This window comes from Manacus candei, unplaced genomic scaffold (genome assembly GCF_025592945.1).
Source record: "Manacus candei isolate 608988 ecotype Guabito, Panama unplaced genomic scaffold, ASM2559294v1 h1tg000044l, whole genome shotgun sequence".
In the NCBI taxonomy this organism is placed as follows: domain Eukaryota; kingdom Metazoa; phylum Chordata; class Aves; order Passeriformes; family Pipridae; genus Manacus; species Manacus candei.
In genome coordinates this window covers 2,754,933-2,776,669 of record NW_026138092.1, presented here as the reverse complement: position 1 = coordinate 2,776,669, position 21,737 = coordinate 2,754,933, and the positions used below count along the sequence as shown (strand labels likewise).

Genomic DNA, 21,737 nt, shown 5'->3' with positions numbered 1-21,737 from the left:
GCAGTGGCACTGCCACAGATATTCATACACATGAACAGGACTGTAAACTAATAAAATTCTTCTGGAGGTGCTTTCCTGGGTCTTGTCCTGCTGTATTCTTCAGGCAGACTTCATAGGAAGCTAAGTGATTTTTACCCAAAATAGCTCTAAGGTGACAAGGAAACAATAATATAAAAATAGCTGAAAAAACATTGGGGGGTGTGGTGAGGGGAATCTAAAGTGTAAGGAATAAAATGTGGCTTGTGCCATCTAGCTATATTCCCCTGGAATATGAAGATCAAACTCCAGCTCAGGCTGGAGTGGAATGTCATGGCTCAATAGCAATGGCCACCCTGCAGAGATTTCAATAGTCTATGAATTGCTCATAGGTGCCACAAAAACTCTTTGAAAAACGTTGATAATAATTTCTGACTAATGAAAGTTAATTATTTGATTTGATGCAAGGAGACACAATTTCTAATTCAATTAAAAACACAGGGATAAAAAAACCCCATAAAGAAGCAGTTAAACATAAAGAAAGAAGCAGTTACAAAGAGTACTTGTAAGACAGCAAAAGATACTGCAAAAGAAAAGGAAGCACAGAAACCTTACAGGCACCAATCCTTCCACCTTCCCCAGAACATCAGCTCATACTGATCACTGCAAAAGCACACCCTGCATATCACAAGCATAAGATTTTGTAAAGAGAAAGGAGAAGGGAAAAAAAAAAATTAAGGACAATCTTCTTTAATAAAAACCTAAGAAATATGAAAGGGCAAATGTCTAAGGTTGTGAAAATTTCTCTGTGCTGAAGCAGAAAAGTTTTAAAACTCAAAGAATCTTTTGTAAAATGGCTCTGCTTATGCTAAATACCCTTCATACTACTAAACTGTTAAATGTTTTCTGCACTGAAAATGACACCAAAACATGAAATGTCAGATGATGCCAGAGAAACTACACAGTAGATGATCAAAATACAGTGTCCCTCTGTTCAGTGTGGAGCACTTTGACCAGGAGTTGTCAGGAACACAGAAAAGATGGGAAACCACAGACAAGCAACCCCAGCAATCCAGACAAATGGATGGAAACCGTACAAACAGAATTAGGAGTCACAAAGAAGATACAGTGGCTAAGATGTGAAGCAGCTTTTGTGAGCAAAGCCCTGCCTTGAAAATCTATTTCGATTTTTTCAAAGTTCTCTGAAGCAGTTTAACAAGGAGACACAGGTGATGGATCCACTTGGGAGTTCCACAACTAGTTTTGCAAGGTGTCTCTTAAAAGACTTTCAAAGAAGCTGTGGTAACACAGAAGAAAAAAGTGAAAAAAAAAAGATCCTTACCCATGGAACCCGTCAGGAAATAAGGCTAAGAGGATACAGCATCAGCTTGAGGGTACAAGCAGAATTCCACAGGAAAAATGTCACAATATATTTTCCTCTGTTTTTCTTCGCTCTTCCCTTGGTATCTACCACAAGGCCACAGGATACAGGAGCTAGACTGCATTTAAGATAAATAGATCAAAAATATGAAAAAATTTATCCAGTGAACATCAACTTGTACAGCCACAAGACGCAGGAACTGCACTCATTTTACTGAAGCAATGCCAAAGCACCCAGCACAACTGGAGAGCAAGACTGGGCCCTTTTTAACAGACAGAGAAAGTCATCTTAATAATTTGGTTTCTGAGAACAGGTTCATCTCCTCTAGGAGATGCCTAGAGATATTTAAATCTGCCGGTTTCTTTACACAACCCAGACAAGTGTTTAGATAACATCAGTAGCTTTTAGGACAGTAGCTACTTCCTGAAGTACAGGGAAGATAAAGGGAATAATACATATTTAGCAAGGTACAAGGTTTTGGGACTTTGCTGATTTAACTTTGTCTGTCAGATTAGTTGGAGCCTATTAGGATCCAAACATACAGCATGGTGAGAGTCTACTAACAGCAAAACAAAGGAAATTCTGATGGGAACCATTTGGTGTGGCTGAGTTTAAGGCAAGGTTTATGTTTTAGCTTAGGTTTATGTTTTAACAAAGAGGCAAAAGAAGTGCACAGATTTATAACCTAAGAGGATATGCTTCCCCAAAAGTGAAAGTGGTTACTGGTATTCAGTGGGACTGTTCATTTGTGTTGGACAAAACTGGAACATTTTCCACCACAGCATTATTATTATTTTTTTACTATGGCTATACATGTATAGATGTGCATTCCATAAACACTGAAAAGCTGCTCCTCATCCCTCCAGTGCAAATGACACTGCAGAGAAGGAGCAGCTTAGAGAAACCAGCAACCTTCTGTATCCACAAAAAAACCCAAACAAACACAGGGACCACTGCAGAGAAGTCTGTGTAAAAGAACTGTACAAAATACAAAGATAAGTTGCAATGATATACTGATGACCCTTTTGACCCTATTTGGCATCCTGTTTGCATTATAAAGAGCAAAGGAGGTAAGGGGACCCTACAATTACCAGAATTTTAGCCATAATATTTTGAGCTACAAACTTAACCTGGATAGGGAAACTAGGTACAGGAAAAGTAACTTAATGAAAACCAAATAGCAGGATCTAATGCTTGGTGAGACTCTTTGTTGGTAAAGAGCAAAGCATTTGACAAAGTAAGTACCATTATATTGGATATCAAGTAAGGACAGAGCATAAGTTTAAAATACTCACTACATGTAAAACCAGTGGGCCTAGTCAAAACATTTAATATAGGACAGCATTTTTCCACTAAGTCCTGTTGCAGGCAAGAAAGGAAATCTGTTTGCTATTTCAAATTATTAACTTTGTCACAGGGACTGGTATGACAATGCCATGAATCTCCCAAATGAGCCACAGCCCAGTGGCCTCTGCTGGGCTGTGTCACCCAAGCCATGTCATGGAAAATGCCATGGAAAAGCCCCCGTGCTGAGCTTTGCCAGCACTGCTGTTACCCCATCCAAACACTCTGCTTCCCGTGGGGCTTGTTTAGTTCAAAGGGGTTGCTGCAAACAATGTCTCCAAAATAATTCAGGCCGATACAATTTGCATCTCTATCAGGCCTGTGGGCCAAAGCTGCCAAAGTGGCTTGGTTTCAGACAAGGCTTCAGGGTTCTGTGCACACAGACATTAGAAGAAAAGAAGGGGAAAAAAAGTTAAATCTAAAATTCGCATGAGGAAGAAGACTTGGCACAATCAAACATTAATAGATGTACAGCCTTGAATGGAAACCTTAAACACTATCAATTTAATCACTAAATCAGGCAGAAATCCTCATTAAGGGAGAAAAAGTAACTCAAAGAACTTGCAAGTGAAATGAGTTCTATGAAATGCTGATTTCAGAGTATGTTATGCAGCCTATGTAAGTTTTCATCATAAAACACCAGCAGTTTCAAGATGCATTTCCTGACAGCTTTTTATATTTAAAAGTTCACGGAAGGAGGGAAAGCAGAAATAATACTGGAGTGCAGGGGATATAATTTTCCATGAGAAACATTTCTCCATTTTGTTTTGTTGGGGTTTTTTTGTTCTTTTTTTTTTAATTTGCTTTTCACAGCTTAAAAAATGCAAAACCTATTAAGCTCATTATTGTACAGAAGTGTTACTGTGATGGTTAGAAGAGTTTTTGTGGCTCGTGTGGTCCCAATATTGAAAAGGGACTTCTGCAGGACAACCACTGCTACCGAGCCACAGCTTTCCACTCTGTCAGCTCCAGCATGAGTTTGATCTTCACATGGTTCAGAAGACACTTTAATTATATACACTGCTTTTTTCTACAGTTCATAACTTTATGGATAGATCAGTCTCTTGGGTGAAATATTTTATGCTTGTCTCAGTCCAAGGGTGAATTAGTCTGGAAGAATGATATAAAAGTCTGCCAGGTCCCACAGGGCTCTGTGACACAGACAGAGCTGGAAGATCTGTACATGGGGACTCTGAGCTTTGGGTGTGCCCAGTCCTTGTCCCCAGACTGTACCATATACAAAGGTTGTCACCTCTGCAAATGCCACAGACTGTGAGATGCACCATTCCCACTTTGTGGACTGCCTTCCACTTCATCTATTTCTATCAAGTCCAAATAACCTGACCTCATATAAGCTTTTCATTCACAATGAAACAAAGTATGGATCAAATCTGCACTATTTATCAGACATTAGCAGCATCTCCTTTCCCCATCTATACTGAATTGATGATTAGCTCAGTTTTCTTGAAGCCTTCAGAAACTCGTTTTTATTCCTTCCCTCAAAGCATCCATCACAGAAGAGAAAGAAGCAGCTCTCAAGCTTTTAAAAAACCCCATGAGTGACATGCCCTTGGCATCAGGATTGCCAGGGCTGCAGACTTCCCTTGTCCTGCCTCAGCTGGTCCTTCAAATCACTCATGGGAATACAGTGAAACATCTCCCTGACCTTATCACTTAGCAAATCCTCTCCACCCATGATGAATTCACAGCTGAACTTGGTCTTAGCTCCTTCACAAATCAGACTCAGTGCAACTCAGCCCTGCTTCAGCATACAGTGATGCCCCTCTGAGGGCAGATTAGACCACAAGATCCCTTTACTTCCAGTACATTCTGTGGATGTGTCAACTGAGAATGGAAATCCCTGCCTGCTGAAACAAGGGACAGAAACAGGCTCAGTGTGCAGACACTCAGCAAGAGAATAAGAACCGGGTTACATTTCCTTTTCTGTAATCAATAACACAAACCAGCTTTTAGCAGGGAAAACAAACCAACTATAAAAAAAAAAAGAAAAAAAGAAAAAACAAAAAACCCAAAACAAACAAACAAACAAACAAAAACCCAAAAAATCCAAACAAAAAAAAAACCAAAACCAAACCAAACCAAAAAACCAAAAACAAACAAAAAAACCCCCAACAACAACAAAAACCAACCAAACAAAAAAAAAAACAAACCTAGAGACGCACTTTATCGCCAGTGATGTTTGCAAAGATACTTCTGAACAGTCTCTGATACTTGCTTATGCTAAAAGAACAGCATTTCATGGTGACAGTCACATAAATATGAAAACATTCAGCTGGCACAGACCAAGAAACACTGATTGTCTCATCACTGCTCAGGCTTCTTTCTCCACTGATTTTTGTAGGAATCTCACTTTTCAGTCTGTTATGGAAGTGTAGCTCAGAGTCACACGTGGGTGTCAATATTTGGGCATGGTCACAGGCAGCTCAGGAGACAGCAGGGAATGGCAGCTTACCATTTATTCAGCTCAATAACAGCAATGCATTTCAATAGCTGTTCCTGAAAGAGAGCTGAAAAACTGAAACGATCCACTTACATTTTTATCATCCAGAGTGTTCCAAACAACATCTTCAAACCCCACTGCAGGACCTGTCAGTGCAGTGACACAGTCCAGGGTGCACACATGAAAGCACAATAGTTTGCAAGCATGGGCGTGGTTGGTTCACAGTCCTCTCTGTGCAGACTCGCAAAACGCTGAAATTTAATTCTGCTTTCTAATTCTGTGCAAAGAAACATCAAGAAACTGCCATCTGGCTTGTCTTCTGGATGCCATTAAAAAGATCATCTGTGCACAACAGAGGAAGTGTCTGTACTGCAGCAGCACTGCCTGCCCTGGAAAACACAAGTGGTTTGTGAGTGAGGGTGACCTGGCTGGTTCCCAGAGCCCACATCTCAAATTGAGTTTGAAGGGCTCTCAGGGAAAATGAAAAGATTACTAACTTCAAATAAAAAAATAAACGTACAAAACACACTTACAGGCAAGCCTGACAATTCTGGGCTTGCTTTCAGACTGTAACTATTCAAAGAATAAAAGTTATCACACCACAGAAAATACTGTCTCATAATTGTAGCACAGGTAACTTTATGGTGTCTCTGAGAATGATCCATTTCAACTCACTCTGTGCATACAAAAATGTTATGCCTGAAGCAAAGTTTGCTGCATTCCAGTCAAACTGTTGTTCTCACTTCAATTTAAACACCTTCACAGCCACACTTACTGAGTGCTTCTATACATAAATTGCATTTTAATAACCCACCTAATTGCCTCCTTTTCCCCACGCAGATAAGCTTTTAAAAAGACAGAATCTTTGGTATCTTCTGCTACTGGCAAAATCCTGAGTTCTGTAGATGTTTCTATCACTTCCTGCAAAAGGTGGCAGAAAGAGGGAAAAAGAAGAATTGAATAAAGCCTCAGGAGTCTAAGTGCGACTGAAGCAAGGCACAGCTCCATCAACTTCACTTTATCCACTTTTTAAAGTGTGACAAAACTTGCCTGTAAAATAAATATTTGATTAAAAGTATTCACTTCACTACAATTGAAAAAGAGTTGGATCAAAAAAGGAAAGTTAAGGAAATCCTCTAAGGAATTCTCTAGGATTCATTTCTATACTGCATCTACACATTTCTACATGGTGTGTCTACAACAGATCTTACTTCTTGCATTAGAAATTGCTGGGGGGGGGAAAGGAGGGTTCTGATTTTAGGAAAAGTCACCATCAGATTTTGTATATAAAGTCTTGCTTTTGAAGAACAGTATCCAAAAAAAACCAAAACCAAAAACAAAAAACCACCTCAAACCCAACACATTGTGAAGAAATCCAGAACTAGCTCAGACCCATCCAGCAAACAGAGCTTTTCTCTTCCACATTAAATTGCATTATTGTTGGTAGAGGGTGTCTGTGCACCAGTTGCATTAAAGCTTATCAGGAAACTGGGAAGAAATCCGTGGTATTATCTGCCACAGGATATCAGTTGACAGAACTGGAAGGACAGTGGTGTACAAATGCTTTTATTTTAATCCCTGTTCCTGGTGCTTTGCACATGCTACTGAAAACAATTCCTGCTCTTCACCAAAAAGTGCAATAAAGAGGTGTAGCAGGCAAATGTTTCCCTCCTGATAATGGATCATTTTGCACTTTCATTCTCTTCTCCAAGACCAGAAGATATGTGGAGAAAACTTAGAAGGCTTTAATACTCCAGAGATGTATCACAGCTGCTCTGCAGCCTCCCAGCCAGCACCAACACACAGCTCTGACAAGTTCACCTCCCCTAACCCGAGGCTGGGATGCCACAATCACTCTGAAAGAGAAGCAAAAAAGGATGAAATGTTTATGCACCCGGATTTGTACGTGCTGTGCAATATGAAACTGCTCAAAACTATATCCTAAGGCAAATATATTGACTCTGATATTATGTGTGATTACAAATAATTCCTAATGACTTCCAGAGATATGTATCACTCACACCATGGATGCACCAGGTAAGCTTTATTATGATTAAGCAGAGAACAGGTCCCAAAAGCACAGGGCAAAAGCCTCTCCTCGCTGACAGACTTGTTTCTACACATGCACAAATTTGTTCATTTGCTCCTCTCTTCACTAGCATCAATATGTTATACAGACAAACCCCTTTTAGCACACATTCATCAGTAAATGTCCAAGAAGAACAAATCAATAGGCCAAACCAGGATTTACAAAACCCAGGCAATAAAGTACATTTTCCAAGGGCTCGGAAACTACTGAATACAATAGTACACTTTATAACATTTTTCATCCTGATGCCAGAGTCGATTTTCTTCTGTGCAAAAATCCACTGCAGTGAAAATCCTGAAAGCATCCAACTCCATATTCTATGCAGGGAAAATACAACACACCTATGAGGGGTTTCTAATGGACATGGTGAAGTAGTTTCGCTTTTTTTTTTGTATTTTTGAAGTAGATTCAGCAAGGTCATAATTTTTTTTTTACTTTCACAAACTCATAGAATCCTAAACTCAAAAGGCGAGTGCCTAAGGTGAAAGGACTGATGTAAGGGTTGCATTTTACAAGGAAGAAAAAGGAATAAGAAAAAAATCAATATATTCTAGAGTAATTTTATTTTTATGAAGAAAGCTTTCAATACATCATGCCAAAGTCTGCAAAGTGGCTTAAGTTTTTATTGATAAAATGACATCTTAAATAACATTCTACACAATGTCCAGTTCTTCAGTGATAGGTGACTTACTTCTAGGATTTACTCTGAAGGATGGGGAAAAGAATTTGCCCACTTACAATTCAGAAGCAACCTGTCACTGGGTTTAGATCCTGCCCCTTTTCAAGTTTAACCAGAAAGAAAAAAATGCTCAGAAAAGCATTAAAATATGTTTAAACCAAAACAAAGTAAAATAACAGTACCATTAAAACCATTTGTTACAATCTTTCCAGAAAGAGGAGCAGAAAAGATGACTTCAAAAGAACTGTCAGAAGTGAGATCTCAACACTGTTTTTCACCACAACCACAATCCACGTGCAGAGAACACAAGTGATACCCAGGAACCCAGACCCAAAGTAGCAGCCAATGCAAATGTCTTGCTTGTTCCAGTTCAGAAGACGTGTTTCATGTGCTTGATTCCATATGTTTTGAAGAAAACCATGATGATCAATGCCCAGAGTCCTAAAATAAACCCTCCAGGAGGATGCCAATCCTTTTGTTTTGGTTTCTGAAAGAAAAAAAAAAGAAAAACCAAAGAGAGAAAAACAAAGTATTAGTATTTAGCTCTCACATTAAGCAGTGCACTGTGTTTATCCAGTGCAAAAAAAGTGATCCTTGCAGGAGAGAAAAATAGCAATAAACTGCATTTCTTCACAAAGTAGAAGCATCTTCCTTTGTGATGTGGTGGAGAGGCTGAAGGGAGGCAAGCTGTCACTCAGGCAGGGAGGTTAAATACCACAAAAAGGCCACTAGAACTGTGCCTGAGCCACCACTCCAACGGTGCCTACTGGTGTCGTGGGATGTGTTCAAACTCATTTGTTTGGACAGATTTTCCTGTCTCTGGTCTCGTGTTAATACAAGAGAAAAATGCTGTGAGTAGGAAAAAACAGCTCCTGCCAGTGAAAATGTGAAAGAGAAAAGAGAGCGTTGTTTTTTCACCACCCATTTTCTACAGCTCCTTTTGTACTGAGAATTATGTGAGTAAACAGAAATCTGACCACGTAAGAAGCAAAGACTCATCATTACAGGAATATCATAAAACAAAATAGGATTGTTTCTAATGTCAATCACATTTCCCAGGGGCCTCATTGATTCTGCCTTTCCTTAATGTAGAATTATATTCTGCAATTCAAACATCTGTCCCACTTGAACAAATTTTTCATCTTCAGTAAAAAATAATACACTGCAATTTAAGGCCTTTTCTGTCTCACAACTTAGCAGTTAGACAAGACAAAACTTGCCTATCCTCTTCCTCCTCTTATTAAAACAAAAATTCAGATACTCCACATTCAGTGAATGGAGAAGTGGACTGTAGAAGATCAGAGCTGTCACATGCTCCAAGATCTGTCTCTAGGGCCAAGAATAAGATGAAACTATATGAATGCAAAATTTTAATTAAAAATATAATGACAAAAATATCAGAATTACAGTATTTAGAAGTATAACCCAGTCCCTCATGCCTGTGCCTACTCTTGCCCTCAGCAGGTGTGTTTTACAGATCTTCCAGGCAGAGATGATTTACTATTACAATAATAAGTACTGAAGCGCTCACTGAGATTTTTATTCCTGCCTTGCTGAAAGATTGGCACCATTTTGTCCTTGTACAGAATGAGACGCAAGGGGCACAGAGTATTTTGGTTTTGTTGCATTTAAGTCAAATCTAAAATTTTCTTTCTGCCACATGAGTAACTATTACAAAAGATGGTGCCGTTTCAGTCTCAGTGTCATTCTCCTCTAAATGTACCAGGAGGCTGGTGAACTTTAATGCAATAAGGAACAGTTTGCAGCGTCTGTTCTTCCAAAACAGCTTTCCTATCAACACAAAAACGTTTGTTGATTGCTCAGCTCCCATTTTCTAAACTACACAGTTTTAGCTTCAAGATTTTTCTTCAAGTACCCTGCCTGCTATTAAAAAGTAGAACAAACAGTCACATCACTTGAGACACCCCAAGAACTCAGCAGCCTGAAATATTAATGATTTTGCTCTGATATGGGAATCAGAGAGCCAGCATGACAATTTACATCAACAATGACACACCCAGAGATGTGAGGGCAGCACCGAGTCCCCCTCGAGCAGCCCGGGTGCCGCTGGTGATGTGCCACCTCGCTGAGGGTGTCAGAGACTGAAACGGCTCATGATTTATGCATTCTAGGATTGCCAAGGGACTTTTGCAGGCTTCTGCAGGACTTTTGCATTATACCTCTCATGGCCTATCAAAGCCCATCCCCCTCCCTGCCAATCTTGAAAGGCTGGAAAAACCCTTTGGCCAGAGCCCTCACAGGAACTCAGCACAGACCGCGGAGATGATGGAGGTTCATGGCATGGCCCGTGACACCATCCATGGCTATAATAACTCATAACTTCTTGGAGTGTGGGGGTTTCCCTCCTTCACCCCCAGCAGATCAAGGCCACCACTTCAACTGACAGACATGAAAGCTGCAACTACCAAGTGTCATCGCTGGACCCCATGGGCAGCGACTGTAGACATCTGTCCACTCTCAGCTTTTCTTTCCCTTACTCTCCCTTACCCTTATCCTGTCTTTTCTTTTTCTCCCTTATGCATTCTCCCCCCAGGGGTTATCCCTATGACAGATGATATAGATGACAACAGCCAAAATGCTAACATACCTGTTCAAACAAAACTGTTAAAATAAACCCTACCTATATATGTTTTCAAACACCGATTATTCAGTGTCGTTTCACTCTAATCCACCCCAAGGGAATTATTGATAAGAACCTGGGTTATCCCCCCCCTTTTTTTTGTGGGGTGGGTTGTAACAGAGGGTGATGTGCCACCTCGCTGACAGTGATGTGCCACCTCGCTGACATTCCCCACCGCACATCTTCAGAGTAAACAGCTCTGAAAACCGACCCCGCCTGTTCCAAAGGCTGCCAGCGCATCTCCCTTCTGAGAGTAACAGCACACGACACTTCCCCGCACAAAGGGACTTTCTTGTTTAAATCCTCCTAATTAACCCGTCCATTCGTATGCATATTGCAGTGCCTGCTCCATCAATCTCTTTGTACTATCAATCTTTCCCTTCTTGGATCTCAGACAAGTATCTCACCACAAAGTGGCACCTGACCCTTCTAGACAAATGACTTCAATTTGCAGCCGGTGACACTAAAAGCCTCTCTCTCCTACTTTGTATAGAACAAGTAATTTAATTTCTTTAAAGAATTTATATGAATAAATATTTATAAGGTGATCTATGAGTATGGTTTTACATTTTGTCATGTCATGTATTGAAGATGTATTGAAGTATCCACGGAATTCTGCAAAGAAACAGAGGCCAGCGCAGCAGTGGCTTTGCACTGGGAAATCAAGGACACACATATAGTTGGTTTAAAGTCATGGGATGCAATGTTAAAATGAAAACCAAGAAAGTATGAGAAAAATCATATCAGGCTATACAAGAGCTACATCCTCAGGAATCTTAAAAATAAATTATCTTAATAAGAAAGATTTACAGACCCAGAAACTGGAATTTATGCATAAATATTAACCACAATAAACGAGCAAAAAGATACAACTCTGTTGAACACCTGTAAGTCAATAGTGAGATTAATTGAGTACAAAATTATATTGAAATATGCCTGTATTTTCCACTAGGGACACATACACATCAAAACCTTATGAATACCTAAAAGGGGATTACACAGATTCATGTCTAAACCTACCAAGTATACCTGTAAGAGCTGAAATAGCTGATTTTCTTTAAATTAACTTGCTCACAGATTCCCAAGAAAGTTCCTCACTGAATTAAAAATGTACTTAACTGCCAAACTAACAAGTTCATCCTTCTAAAATCCTAACAAATATACCACAGAAAATGTCAATAACCAATCTCTGTCCAGGTGGGCACATCAGCTCAGCAGCAAACAGTGCTGAAGTTCCTGTTCAAAAAGTTGCATTTGACACCTGTGAATCACACCCATCTGCACGGGAGATGGAGTTGCTGCTTGCATAAATTATGTCAGCAAGCTGTACTTTAATAGCAAATAAAAAGTTTTCTTTTTACAGTCGCATACTGGAAAAAAGTTTAGAAAAGACAGAAATTCTTTCTATGCTTACATCAGTCCTGTGGTCGCAAGCAATGCCTGGATAAACTGTCCCTTTATATCAATTTTAGGATTGATCAGAAAGCATTAGTGAAAATAAAATTTCTCACAGATTCCTTAAAAAAAAATTCAGTAGTTCTCCTATGAACATTGCCTAGTTCAGAGACTTATTCCAGCAAATTTCTGTGAGAGTCAGGCAATTCTTGAAAGTCAGGCATTTTCTTGCTTGTAAGAAATTGCTAAATGGACCAAAACCACGTTGAGTGTCAAAGTATTTTGATTTTAAATTAATTACGTATCTTTATGACGTCCAAATTGATGTGAGAATGTGTACCATTAAAAGCCTACAGGTTGGTTGCACTACCTACAAATTACACAGAACTGGTTCTTATCTGGGACTGATCTGGAGGAGTGGAGACAAGACTCCTTTAGCTCAAGTTATTCTGAATTTCACTGTTGTAGCACCCACCTAAGAACTGCCTTTGTAACCGACACATTTAGGTTTTGTGATTTCCATCACAGCACAACCCCGTTACAAATGCCCTCTCAGCCCTACAATAACAACAGCAGCACACAGGTAAAAATGCACACACAAAATGGGACAATCTGTCAGGAACAAATACATTCAGCAGCTTAAGGACTGGTCCTTATTGAATTGCTGGAGATTCCAAATTAAAAAGACAGGTAGCTAAGCAACAGCAAGCTTCCTCCTGTGAACAGTTTTCTGTTGTGCTCTCTAGTTCTGGTAGATACTCATTATCCTGTGGAACTTAAAAACAGTTAACAGAGAGTTGCTCCAAGTACTGTAATTAAGGAGAGGATAAAACAGTGTATTTTCAAACTGGATGGGTCTGTAGGGACCTGAATGGAAAGTATCCAAGACTTTCAAATGAAGGTGTTTCATAAAACATGCAATACGTGTTACTCCAATTAAAATGAGTTTTATGCAAAAAATAATAAAAAAGTATTACAGCTGAAGTGGTGATTAGATTAGGAATGGTTTAATTTTCAAATGTTGCATGAGAACTGAAATAAGATTTAAAACATCATGTATTAACATTTCATGTGGAAAACACCCTCTTAAATTTATCATTATAAGCCAACAGTTTTCCAACAGGGGAAAGCCCGTGCTCAGCCCTCCGAGGAGTTCTCTACCTCTGCCAGTCCTGGGGGTCTTGCACTCATTGGGGTGAATTTTATCTATTTTGGGGTGCAAATTTCCAAGTTTTCCTCTGGGTCATTCTCCATTTAAATTCTCCATTTCTTCCACTGCAATACTAGAGATTTTCTTTCAAGGTAGCAGATTTTACGTTAGGGTCTGTGGTAAAGACCAGTACTGAAATCCAAAAAAGGATCCACATTTCAAAACAGGTCTTTGAAATTCAAGGCTAACCTCAGATCCACAACTGAAACAACTCCTTCTTGTCTCAGAAAACTGATCTCAAACTGAAGGAAACTCCTTGGAAAAGCTAAATTCTGCTACCCAGTGCACTGTGCCAACAGCACACTATATATTTCCTAGAGCCACTCCATAACTACTCGGGTTTACTTGCAATTTAGAATTTCAAACTGGGTAGTCCTTTCAATTCTTACCACAAAGCACATAACAAAGTTTAATTTCAGGATGAATTTATATGTATCACAAGCAAATCACAGCATAAAGTATGTCCTCAAAGCTTTTAGTGGAAGTCTGTACTTCTAATTTGTCGGGTCCAGCTTGGATTTTGGGGTCCTCACAGGGGGGTGAGAGAAATCAAATAACTCCAGCCATCTAGTAATAGTTTAATCCCTTCTGTGCCCACAGCAAGATTAAAGTCAGAAGAGAACTCCAGCATAAACAGTGCCTGTTAATCCGCAAAACAATTTAAAGTACTTTTGTCTAATCTCCCAGTTTGTATTTACTAACCACAGTGCCGTGATTGCTGATATCTCAAATATTAATAGAATAATGAAGAAAGTTCATTCATCAACAACAAAAGGGTATGGGAAAGAACAGCAGCTAAACTACATTAACATCAATACCAACAACTGCATTTTTAATATTTCCTTTGTATAATCACTGTAACATAACAATACTGTTATGATAGCTTTACTTTTTCATTTCCTTCTAAAACACATAATCTATAAGGGCTTTTTTAAAATGAGCTTCTACTTATTACTATCTACTTTCAGTGTTATCTCCCAGTATTTCACAGCACTGCAAAGTGCTTTTAGTGGTTTAACAATTATTCATTAATCTTCCAACCTGTGATATACAATACATAATATAAAACTTCTGATCACAGGGAGCCTTCCCAGCACCCAGGGACCCAGGGCAGGTGAATTCTCAGCCCAGCCAGTGCTCAGGTAAATGATGCCCACCAGGCAAACACAACAGGGATGGCACAGGGGGCCTCCAAACCCGGGTGTGTGATTTGCCAGGCCCAAAGTGGACACAAACATCTCTGCACTGGCAGCAGGAACCGTTCCTGGCACAGCAGAGGCTCCTGTCTGCTCTGTCCAACAGCATGAACACAACTGCTCCATTACTGGAGCCTTCATTCATTTACCCTTTCCACTCATTCTTCCAATGGAAATGATTTCATCAAATTTCAACCCTCTGAATTGTTTAGGAAAACAATTCCAGACAGAGCACTGGAGAGCAGCCTGCCAATATCTCTATCTCTGGCCATTCATCAGCCCTGTCAAGAGCTGGGAGTTACATTGCTGTGCTCCTCACAGCGAGCTACTGGAGAGTAAATAAAATATAATTAACTTAACACAAAAAAATCACCAATAACACCTAGAATTACACGTTTAAGTGGGATAAATGTGGGGATATGTTTGATGCTAACAGTGCTTTCCCCTGAGGAAAAGTGTTCAGAAAAGTATCTGCCATCACAGCACTGCAAAATAAGTCAAGATTGATAACATTTATATTTTTTCCTTATCAATGTGAGCTTATTGGTAACAGCTACTTTTTATGCTGCATAAGCTCAGAAGAAATACAGTAGATAGAAAAATCTAGCAAAACTCCTACTGTTAATTTTATTACTCACTGAAATACCATTTAAATAAACACTGTCTATCAGGGAAGCTTTCATGTGTAAACAATAAAAAAGTAATGATTAATAAAAACTGTACAAGGTTATGTGAGAAATGAAAATGTTACAGAACACTGAACAGACAGCAGAAAATGGAATTAAATCTTGCATCTTGGACAACCTACTAAAACATACTTCAGTAATTTCCTTTATATTGGAAGGTCCTGATCCTGCATGTATTTAGTGACAGGAAACACAAACTAAGTCAAGAATTTAGTCTTACACTCAAATAGTGCATGTGCTTACACACACACTAATGTCATGCACTATTAAGCAATAAAATAAGGAATAAAGAGTAAGAAATCTCTTTGCTTTAGGATCTTAGAGCATCCCCTCCTTTCCCTCTACTCCACACAGCCCTTCATGCACACACTTGTCTGCCTCATTCCTGCCATTGTTATTCCAGGGACACAAATACTAAAGAACAGCAAAACTGATCTCCAAACTGAAAGTAATTCTGGAACAGTATTTCTGCTGTTAAACACTGTATTTACCATAAGAAACAGCGATTTAATTTACCATTAAAAGGCTTCGCTAAATCAGTTTTTCCTTTAATTAGGGAAGTCCTAAAATTTGTTTTAGTTCAGCCATAAATTTTGCATTACTACACCATAGCACTTCACAGGTTTTTCTCATACAGACAAGATTTATAATTTTTTAATTTAATAAAGATTAAAAAAATAAATGTAGTAGTAGTTCTTCATTCCATGATATTTTCAGCTTTTAATTTACATTAAAAGACCATTAATAAAGCATTTTTTTAAATGCAGACTTTTACTGCTGCTGCTTACTATAATAATAATAATGACCATGATAATCTCTATAACCCCAAAATTCTACTGCTAGAAATTATGCTTTCCCAGTAAGGTTTCTGTGGTTTAATTGTCTTCATGTAATATTGATATTTGGTACTTGGATGTAATTAAGAATAGGGGAACCATTCTTAGAATACTATTCCAATCCATTAGGTAAATTTTCTCACTATGACATAAAAATTTTCATCTACTTAATTAGCAGACCTACTATTTCCATGCCTAAGTGCACCTAAGCTGTTTTATGATGGCCCAAGGAAAAAAAAAAAAAAAGGAGCCACAACACATCAATTATGGCTCCACTCAATTGTACAACTATTTTAAAATGTGTGAACAGTTAAGACAAAATTGAAAAATTACCATAATAGGCTTTTGACACTTCCCTGCTTAAGCAAAAATTAATTCTAACTCCCTGTTTTTATGCAAAGCCTTTATAATTTCTCTAATCTCGAGTTCCCATGAGAGAGAACACAATACTTTCAAGTATAAGTATGTGAGGCTTGGCATCTTCTCTTTTTAGTTATGCAGTTTATTTGATGGAAGTCTAAACTGCTAAGCCTCCCTTTGTGCTTAATATAAGCCATCCTCAGTGGAAATACAAGTTAATTTAAGTAAAATGAAATTTTAGGAAGAATGCATTCTCTCGCATAGAAAGCTTTGCTAAAGCAAAGCTTTTTTTAAACCCAGCATCTGTTTCCTGAATTGCTCTAGAACCTGTAATAAAAATAAACTAAAAAGAAGTAAAAATTTTAAAAGGTACTTTTACATTTGAAACATCATCAACATAAAACCAGTTTAATGGAACAGCTTATCTACCAATTTACTGTGTGTTTTTCAGTTCCCCCTTGTATCATGCATGAAGACACTCTTCCAGTGTAATGACTTAGCATGTTCTAAATGTAACACATTAAGCATCACCTGCTTAATTAATGGTGACTATTATTAAAACCTACTGCCTGTGTTACAAATGCACACCAGCTGCATTGCTGGTATACTTGTAGCTGCAGTATTTGTACATCAGATACTCTGCTGCAGCAGCACATGGTGTGTTCTGATGCCCACAAACCTATTAAGGTCACCGACAGCTTGTGCAGATATTTAGTCTATTCCCATGTGAGGCAGAGGTATATTATTTGCATACCATTATGCACTGAAAATCCTATTCAGTATCCCCCCTCTGGAGACAACTCATCACACTGTCCTAAATAGTAATCACTTTTTCAACACTTGAAGGAACAGCAAATAAATGGGACCTAGAAAGACTCGGAATATCTAAGAATCTAGGCTTGTAAGTGATAAATGTGAATGAATGCAGACCAATAGATCACCAAAAAAATCTCATGGAAGCCAAGATGATGAAAAAAGTGAATTATATCCTTAAGAGAGGACTAAAATGTTGAGAGTGAAAATGGCTGAAGAGATAATTTTAGCCAAAAAAAAAGCTGACATTAGCCAAGCTTATTATGACCACAAAGGAGAGCAAAGAGTCTCAAAGCACAGAACTCACTTAAAAATAGCCTCCTTACACTGGCAGTGACAGCAGCAGTCCCAAGATCAGCTGCCCTAACCAAAGTGAGATAGCTATTGATATTTTATCTATAGCAGTGATGTCAGCAACCCAGACCCACGGGCCATGGACATGTTGGTCCTTCACAGCAGCTGCAACACTGTGCACACCTGCTGTCACCACGGACAGCGACCAACACGCCTTGATTGTCCTCCTCGGTTTTATTCTCCCCTTAATCACCATGTTTGGAATAAACATCTCCCAGCCTCTGCTCTCTCCCTTTTCCTCACCCTTCCTGATGCCACTGCAGCCAAAAGAAGGGAGAATATAAATAAAGTAACCGTGTGCTTTGTGCAGAAAGTCAGAAGAGATTAACACAATGGCCCTTTTACAACCTTGGTCTGCAAATCAGAACCTCTCACTGTTAACCTTGGGTTGCTTTTTGCCGACATGCTGCTTCAAGTTTACTTTAAGCTGCAAGCATTTCTGAAGCTGTCTCTCTCTGTAAAGCTCTGAGCACAGATGCAGCACAATAGGAACAGTAACCATGGCCTTAAAATCACAGCTGTGGGCACAACAAAAGCAGATCGTGGCACAACCAGTCCCACGCCAAAACAAAGACACAGAAAAATCAATAGTGCTTATTGAAGGGTTTGTGCATACAGGATCTTCAAACACATGGCTGGTTCAGCTGTAAAAAGGCACAAATCGATTTTTTGAATATCAGAAATATAATTTTTTGAGTCTGCGGTCATACAGCTCCTACCTGCCCTCCAAATGTTTGAAGTTCAGACAAGTAAACCACAAAGATCTACAGCACTCTACAAAAGCCTGGCATGTTACAGTCATTTCCTGAACCTCTTCCTTCATTTTACATCTTAAATAGTGCTGATTAAAAAGAAACGGTTACAGGAATTACCTCTTAAAGAAGCTGCAAATCCAACGTGGCACCTCGAACAATTACAGCTGCTATAGAGCCAGGGTATCTTTTCATATATTTTTTTAATAGTATATCTGACAATTCGATATGCTGGTGGGTATGAAACTGATGTCTCATAATCCACAAAATGGATGATGCTACAGTCACATATAAAGCCTCATATTAGCAGTAATCTCAAGGGCAAACTGAGCACTGCCATGATATGCCCAAAGCCTTAAGTGTATTTCCATTTCAACCTGCTAGAACAACAATTATTTTCACTCTTTCTCATCTGCTTGTGAGAAACATAAACAAAATCTTTCAGGGAATACAAGAACACTTTATTAATTTTGGCTGATACTACCTATCCAGGTTGGCTTTAGAAATTCAGACACTCAGCCAGACTGAAGAAATGCCTTTTATTTTTTTTCCAAGCAGTAGTTTTCACCTCACTGCTGTGCTTAACGAGCACCAGGACAGGGTGGGAGTGGAATGTGGCCACTTGAGGGGCAGCCACTGGTTAAATTGCTCCAAGCTGCCTGTCAAGCTGATCTCCCACGCTGTGCCAAAGGAGAATGAAGATACAACGCCAGCCTGGACATGTCAGGGTTTTCATAGGTTGGGAAAGAGAAAAGAGACACAACCTCAGAAAAACGACAGTTCTTTGTCCAAACTGCAGGACCTGGACAGCCCAAAATGGTCATTTGGAAAACACTGCAGCAGCTGCATCCGTGTCTGCTACTGCGTCTCCCTGAAGAGGTGACTGCTTTTGAGGGAGAGCAGGGACTAGGGCTCACTGTCACCTTGCTGGGTGAAGGTGAAGAAGGGATAAATTCACATTCCAAGACATGACAGCAGAGACTGGATCCTAGTGATGCACAGAGGAGCTAATTATCTACATGCACTTCAAATTTTGATACCTGCTCAACTAACTGTTCTTAATGGGGTATGTAACAGGTAAAAAGAGGTAATTCTTTTACAGGTTTAAAATATACTTTGGTTTAATTTTTTACAAGTGTAAGGAAGGAGGTAAAGTTACATGCTTTAAGGCATAAACAGGGAGGAAAGGTTAACCATGCATGAGACATTTCTGGAAAGAAAAAGCTACCAAATGGCATCTCTAAATGTCTCTGGGAAGCTGGAACAGGCATGGCAAAATTTCCCCTTCTTGGCTTACAGGAACTGCTCAGTGTGGTATTTCTAGTAGGAAAGGGTTAAAAACAAGACCCCCCACAACTGACTGTTCAGGTTCCTCATGCAAGATACCTTTCAATGCATTTAGTTATTCAATCCATTGTATTCAGTATAATTGGAAAAATTTAAAACTACATTCAGTTCCTCTGTAATGCTTGGTCAGCAACAAAAACCACTCATGCCTCCTTTCTGGCTCTGCTGAGCAGTGTTGTGTGCAGACAAAGGAAGTGCTCCCCATACATTAATATTTTGGTACTCTGGCCTTACAGAAATGAATTTCCTCATAATTATGACTAGATTTTTAAGATTTGGGAGGCAGCGTTTGAAAGAAAAATAATTCTAAGATATTTATCTTTATTCTGTCTTGAAGACTAAGAGAAGAGGTTCCATCTAATATTGCAATTTAACAAAGAGATAAACCAGCAGACAACCTGGTTTGTCAACCCTGTGGTTGACAAACAGTAAAATAACCATCATGGACAGGCAGAGAGGGATCACCCACGAGAGTCTAATGGGAAGATGGAAGACAAGAGACTGTTTTACCAAGTCTCTGCTTCCAGAGGGTTTCCCTTATGCTCAGATGAAAAGCATAACAAAAGCCACCATGGCTTGCTAGTAAAACCAATGATCAGTAATTTATGTTAACACCACATCATCGTCTTCTGTGATTAAAAAAACCTGATGGACCACTGGATTCCATCTGAAGGTCCTGAATACCATTTCTGACTCTGCAGTACTTCACCAGATGAAAAAAAAAAAAGCCTGCAAGCCTCTGGTTGAATGTTTTGCCAGTAAAAGATCTGTACCATCTACAACCAAGTCACGATTGTGTTTGGTGATTTCTTGGAGTGAGTCAGACACGGGGGACTGTGCCATTCTTAATATATGACATGACTCATACACAGAGCAAGATTCTGCTACTCAACTTTTTAAATCAAACTTAAGATTAGAAGAAATCTTAGGGAGTGAACTTCAAAGTGGTCATGATAAGAGGACAACACTGTCTTCAGCATGTTGCTCAGAACTGCAGGTGTCCTAGTGCAAGCTGACACATCACAAGGCTTTTTGTTGGGTAGCCAAGTAATGCATTTTGTTAAAATAAAACTGGGCTCTGAAGGGAGAGTACTCTCTAATGTTTGCTGCTATGAAAAATTCAATTTTCAATAATCCTCAAAACATTTAGTTCTGGAAAGAAAAGCATCCCTGCCTGAGAAGACCTGTGTCTGTGCTAGCAGGTGCAGCAGAATTTGGAACTTTTGGTGAAAGGTCATATTTTATCTCTGACACCATCTAGCTGAATACCACGACCAGAGTTCTAAAAAGCAAGATATGCTTTCAAGTTATTTTCAAACACGGCTACATGAATGGATTTTCAAAGAATGTATAAACAGCTGTGTCTAAAACTTTACACATTGAACCTGACACATCTAAGTATCACAAGTTGCTTTTGAACCTCTTAGCCTGTAAAGACACAGTAAAACGCAAGTATCACTTATCAAAGTACTTCAAAACTTTTAATAAATTATTATTCATAAACAAAAACTAATGTCTGCATCAAAAGTAAAAATAAAAATCTGGGTTACTGCTATGCTATTAAACACTTTGCATACTTAACCAAACTTCTGAACACTAATGGCTTTTATAAAACATTTATAGGAACCAAGACTCCACCATCAGGACGGAGGCAGACTGAGTGCCAGGGGAACTCCTCCTCCAAGGCCCTGGGCAAGGCACCAGTGAGAACACTGAATTTTAAAGTTATGCTTTCAAGACTGCACCAACCTGTGATGGGTTAATTTTCATACTGAGTGTTTCACAAAGATCGTAAGCCACATAAAACCACTTTAATTTAATGTTTGTGAAAACATTTAAGTCTGAGAGCTAAAACTGTTGTGTTATAGATAATAAAAAGATAGTTCAAAAAAAAAATCTATACAGCATTTGTGTGTTCTATTTTCTTAACACTCTTTCAACAATCTCTGGCAAATGCTGCAGAAGAAAACCTCTGTCAATTAAACCTGCGTGAAACCAGAATAACATCAACAAATGCAACAAACTAACAGCTCTCTACTATGTGAGAAGGAGGTCCTGAGAAGGAGCAAAAAAATTAATTCTCAAAGCAAAAGGATTTTATCTGGGGGGATGGTGGGGGTGGATTGTGGTTTCAAACTTGGTACAGAAGCACAGAAATGATGGAAACAAAGACCTGCTTGCAAGATTTACTGCAGAACTGCAGCTCTGCAGCATTCT

At 39.0% G+C, this 21,737-nt stretch overlaps 1 protein-coding gene across 1 annotated transcript in view; it reads right to left on the bottom strand.

The window, feature by feature from the left end:
* Positions 1-7,797: 7,797 nt before the first annotated feature.
* Positions 7,798-21,737, bottom strand: part of PIGK (phosphatidylinositol glycan anchor biosynthesis class K) — a 62,056-nt gene continuing 48,116 nt past the window's right edge. Inside the window, exon 11 of the mRNA XM_051796085.1 lies at positions 7,798-8,417. Coding sequence (XP_051652045.1) covers positions 8,301-8,417 — 117 coding nt within the window. The 3' untranslated portion in view covers positions 7,798-8,300. The remainder of the gene's footprint in view (positions 8,418-21,737) is intronic.